At 46.2% G+C, this 5,375-nt stretch overlaps 1 protein-coding gene across 1 annotated transcript in view; it reads left to right on the top strand.

Annotated features, from left to right (window-relative positions):
• The window catches only part of LOC107270791 (polypyrimidine tract-binding protein 1), a gene marked incomplete at its 3' end in the record, with an annotated part of 203,739 nt that overhangs the window by 169,285 nt on the left and 29,079 nt on the right, over positions 1-5,375 (top strand). Inside the window, exon 6 of the mRNA XM_025088108.1 lies at positions 4,723-4,908. Within this exon, the coding sequence (XP_024943876.1) occupies positions 4,723-4,908 (186 nt within the window). The remainder of the gene's footprint in view (positions 1-4,722; positions 4,909-5,375) is intronic.

The raw sequence follows: 5,375 nt of genomic DNA on the forward strand, positions 1-5,375 counted from the left end.
CCCCCCACCTCATGCGTGTCCGACTTGGCGTTATCAACCCCCACGCCGCACGCGTGTGTTTTCGTTTCACCACCCCTCCTAGATCATACCGTGAGCCGCGCATGCGCACACGGCCACTGTACTCTGTACCTCGTAATGGACGCCGTGACGTCATATATCCCAAGTGCGCACATACGTATATCTACATACAGCGGGATACCGAACACAGATACGATTCCTCGTCCCTTAAGTGAATTTCAACATCGATGCCCCGTGCCTGCTACCCTTGGTTCGATGAAAAATCGAGTACAGGATTCAACGGATAGGAATGAATTCTCCGAGTTGTTAACGCATCCCCACCGGTACTGTGCTGCATCCCTTCCTCTACGGGGTTGCGTCTGTCCCGAGGAACTCTCTAAGGGTTGGACAGATATTAAAAATTCCTGCAAACATTTGATCCTCTCAAAGCGTCCCTCACTCGTCGCGCTTACCAATTTGGGGTAGGCAAAATCCTCGGGTATCGTCGCACCGGGCATCCCTTATGGAGCCACCTGCTCCTCGAGCTGCCCCTATTCTCCCGGCCCCCAACCGGTACTGCATGCCTACCGCTAAACGAGAGTTTGCGCACGTTAGGTTTTACCTGCGGCCTTCACGCGGTCGGCAGACGGACGCGCGGTAACCGCCATACGATTATCGGCTACCAAATCTCCGCTAATCCGCGGCGGACTGACCGCACGCGGAATTCCCATACGATGAAATTATGACGCTTTCCACGATCCTTTCGCATCGCACGGTTTCCCGCTCTACGTCATTAGCTCACGCATAACGCACTATAAACGCATTATACCCGTCTACCATCCCCCGCGCCTGTCCAACAACTCACGTTTATAACGTCCATCTCCGTCGATATTATACGCGCATAAATAACCGGGTTACGCCTCCCATTTCTTTTTTTCACTCAACCAACCCCACCTCTCCCTTCACCCACGCGCTCAGCGGCATTACGAGATTCCAGGATTTTACTATACAAATATACATAGTTCACGGGACTGTCAGGTGCCGTGTGTAGTATACCTATAGTTACTGCCTGTATAACGCTTAACGTCCTACTAGCCATATACTGTACTCGATATAAGCTCGGCATTCGAGTGAAGCAATATCCTGTAATGGTGTGAAACCACAGGGACGTAAAAGAATACAAGATAAACGATCTAACAAGAAATGCATAAAGCTAGAGAAAATTAATAAAAAAACCCCTTTTTTTTCTTTTCTAAAATTCTTCGTCGCTTCTTGCAGAATTCCCGTGTCTAAGAAAGAACTGAGCCTCTATTATTCAACTAATAACGCCTTCTATCTCTTGTTATAGATATGTATGTTATATATAGTTTAACGTTCGTCTGGATATCCCTGTGCACCTATACAGGTGTATACTGTCCTTTGTTTTTCTTTTTCCTTTAACGGTATAGCAGGGCGTCCTTGTCTCTCTTGTTTGCTATCTTTACCTCAGACCCCTTTCACTCTTCGGGATTCGCAGCTTTAAGGGAATATCGATTTGAGCAAGAAAATCGCACGGGATGCGAATGCAGCGCTTTCTTGCTCAAGCTCCGTCCAATGGAAATTAATTGCAATGGGTATAGGGGTTTATGGGGTAAATGAACGATATGGATTTTTGTTACCGACCCAGTGATGGCTACTAGAGCTGCACGCAAGTTCAGTATCGCGAACCTGGACTGTATGATTTTAATGATCAATCTTACAATTGAAATTAAGAGCCGCCCGGTAGGGGCGAGGGGGGGTGGAATTTATTTGCTTGTACTCGAATAAAAAAAATATAATACGTACACCGTACGCGGAAAACTGAAATTGCGCGAAATTACAACCTGAGGCGTCTTTTCGCGGGAGAAGACTGGGACGGTGCCGGTGATGCAATTAAAATGAAATTCTTGAATGTATAAAGATTGCGCAAGGTTTATTCGCCGGTACCAACCTGCTCTGAGTATATGAAGGCTGAAGTAGAGGAATCGCTGTTTGCTCATTACAACGTATAGGAATACCCGGCCACGCTTTGGCTCAGTAGGAATTTTCAGATATCTCATTATGACTCACCTGTGCGAGGGGAAATATCAAAATATCTTTTTACCCACCTCCCACTTCGAACACCTATCCTTTTGTCTTTTTCACTCCGTGTCTGCTTTTCTTTCCCATCCCTATCTCTCATCCACTGCCATTTCCCCCGGCTGGCATAATTTGTTTGCTCTCGAAACAAAAGCGCCACTCCCGAAATGAGAGTAACGTCGTTCGCTTGAGGATGACAAATTTTTGTGTAAATTTTTTTTTTTTTTTTTTTTTTTTTTTTTTTTTTTTTTCCTTTTATCCACCGACCGAGCATTCCGAACTCGCGTTGATGGAATATGACATTTTTTTGTCGCGCAACAATTTTCTGAAACTTTGTGATTTTCGATAGTCTTCCAAGAATTAAACCCTCGTGGCGCAACCCTCTGGTACTAGTTAGCTACGGAGTTAGACGTGGACCCGTCGCTGAGGGTTGTTGGTCTCCGTTCGTTTTACCTCTCGTCGTTGAAACAGTTGCAAATCGCAAGGGTTGAAACCACCAGCTCAGCTGTTTGTTATTTATTGGACGCCAGCCCTCCAAGATTAACCTTGCCAACACAGAGCGGTGCTTGCTCGTTCGCGTTCATTGCTGCTGAAACGACATTTATTCTGCGTCGACCCTTTCGCTATTCCTATAGAGGGGAGAGGTTAGTATACGCACAGCACAGGGTGTACCATTGTGTGTATATATATATATATTGCAGTTGAACGGAGTAGCGAAAAAATCGCGAGAATCTTACACCTGGATTGGTAAATTAAAATGAAGAATATTCTCAGTCGACTGAGAAACGAATAGATGAGCGATTTACACGTTAATACGTGGGGTTGGTATAATAGTTTGATAACCCGTAAAAAGGATGACAAAAAGTTCGATGACAGTCGGTACTCACGTCCTATAACCCATCACGTGTAAACTATGCAAAACATTGAGAGATAACCTAACCTTCACTTACTCTTTCGCATCCATTAAACAACCCCGGATTTTAACCCCTAGCGGCGAAAACTGGCAACACGCGCTAACGGTAGAACGTCGCCAGCAGCTTAGTTACTCCGCATCGGTTTATTGCTTTTTAAACAGTTTTTAAATGAACCCATAAACGGTTAACAGACCCGGCCAACACGTTCCCGCTCGCTTATCAGCATGAGCCCCAGTTTTCTCCTGCTTCGTGGCCAATCAACGTCACAGTCCCGCGTATATACGTCTCTGTCGGACGGAAGTCGGACGCTCGCTCGCGCATGCGCACGTTTCATCTCGTTCCCTCGACGTCCACTTTATCTCGTGAAACAACTACGAAGACCATTTCCGAGTGTTTATCATTGTAGCCGCTCGAGTGCGTGCTTTGACCTCCATGCGGCGCCACAGTCGAAGCGTCACCTACTTCCCTCGCTCGTGCACGACACGGTAACCGTTAAAATTTACACTTGCAGCTAAAGCTTCTGCGGTTATCAAACTTTTCTCTATGTTTTTCTTGCATCGGAAACTTTCTCTCATATACATTTCTTTGGCGTACCTGCGAAATCGGTCACGAAGCTAACCTTGTTTCCGTAATGTCCTACCTCCCACCCCCCGGCATCGTCCTGTTTCACGATTCTCTTGCGACTCGAACGATCCGTGCCTTAAGTAACTGCCTCGTAAAATTCTCTGTCGCGCAATCACCCTCGGTTCTGGACTTCTCGACAACCCTTTACATTTTATATAGGTATATAACCTAACCCTACAATCCCTTAGGACAAACGTAACGGTCCTTGCTCTTTCTCAACCTGCGCCTTCTCCTATTGAGAAGTGCAAGCGTAAAATATAGTAATCTACTCGTCTGTTCGTACGTGGATTTGTAAGGGGTATTTACAGTTAAAAAAAAAAGTTTAATCCTTTTTATCGTTCTGGGGAATGATTGTGAACTCGACACGACGTCCTGATCGTCATTCTGCACGATATAAACCAGTCACGACTGTAAACGGCACCCTTTACCGATATTCCATTATTTCAAAATCCAGCTGTGGAAATCTCGAGTCGAGCATTCGGGAAAATTTAATCTGGCGCGATGTAACGCTACGCGAATCAACCGAGATGGGGGAGCGAGAGAGAAAGAGAGTGCCAGTGGGTCTACCCGGGTGGGCTGGGGAAGTGGGAAATTATGCAGATTAATTAAAGAATGGTTGAGAGTCGAGAGTGGAGAGTCAGTGAGAAGGGTAGCTGCTCCGTAGCCGCTGCTGGAAATGGAGCAAAGGAGACAAGCGGCGGGTGGGTGGACGGGGCGAGGGGGCTCGAGAAATCTGGGGAAGGCACCTCCGATGAGATGGTTTCGTGACGGGGAGGGGCGAGCGGTAAAATGTCTAAGGAGAGAGCAGAAAACTAGGCCGAATATGTAAACACTCAGGTAAATTGAAAATTAACCGGAATCGCCCACTTTGCTCTTTCCCTTTCGCTCTTCGCACGATACTTGACTACATTACTCGTGCCTGTATGTACTATATCTATATATGTATACCGTCAGGAAACGGTTGATTTTTTTTTTATCAGACGATCAAAAGTGTCCATGACGTATGTACGTACGTTATTTTTATTTCATAAGACTTGTTTAATGAATTTTCCTAACGAGATATCCTTGTCTTTTTGTTTTTTTTTTCTAGGCTCTCCTAGAGATGGGAGACGAGAATGCCGCAGCCACTATGGTGACGTATTACGCGTCGTGCGTCGCCCAGCTCAGAGGTAGAGCTGTGTACGTGCAGTTCAGTAACCATCACGAACTGAAGACCGATCAGACCCATAGCAACGCGGTCAGTAGTCCCACAAACATCGTCGCCAACCCGTCCAACGTCAGTATCATTATTCTTTTTATTTTAGTTTGCATTAGGCGACGCGCGACTTGCTCTTAGACAATTGAAAAATGGAAGAAAATCCAAATGAAAACACATCGATACGTTCCCGGCCACGATTTGACCTTCTCGATGATTCTCGTGAATGCTTGTAAAAGTTATTCCAAAAAAATAATAAAAAATCGGCTCCGAACGTACCGATTTTATCATTGCTTTCAGCTTGGAACGTTACGTCTAATCTAACTACGTACTGCTAGCATTAACTATATTCAGCCATAATAGTAGGTAGTCCAAAGCCACGCGGCCTGGTTAATTAAACGTGTAGCATCCTCATTTTCTTTCCCCTCCCCGCCTCCCCCCACCCGTAACCCAAACCACTGTCCCGGCTGTTGTTAGATCGCCCCTCTTTCTCTGTCCCTCGGCGTACAGCTCACCCTCCTGCCCTGACTTGTCACCCCTCCCCTCCC

The sequence above is a fragment of the Cephus cinctus genome, unplaced genomic scaffold (genome assembly GCF_000341935.2).
Source record: "Cephus cinctus unplaced genomic scaffold, Ccin1 Ccin1_scaffold0837, whole genome shotgun sequence".
Taxonomy (NCBI): Eukaryota; Metazoa; Arthropoda; class Insecta; order Hymenoptera; family Cephidae; genus Cephus; species Cephus cinctus.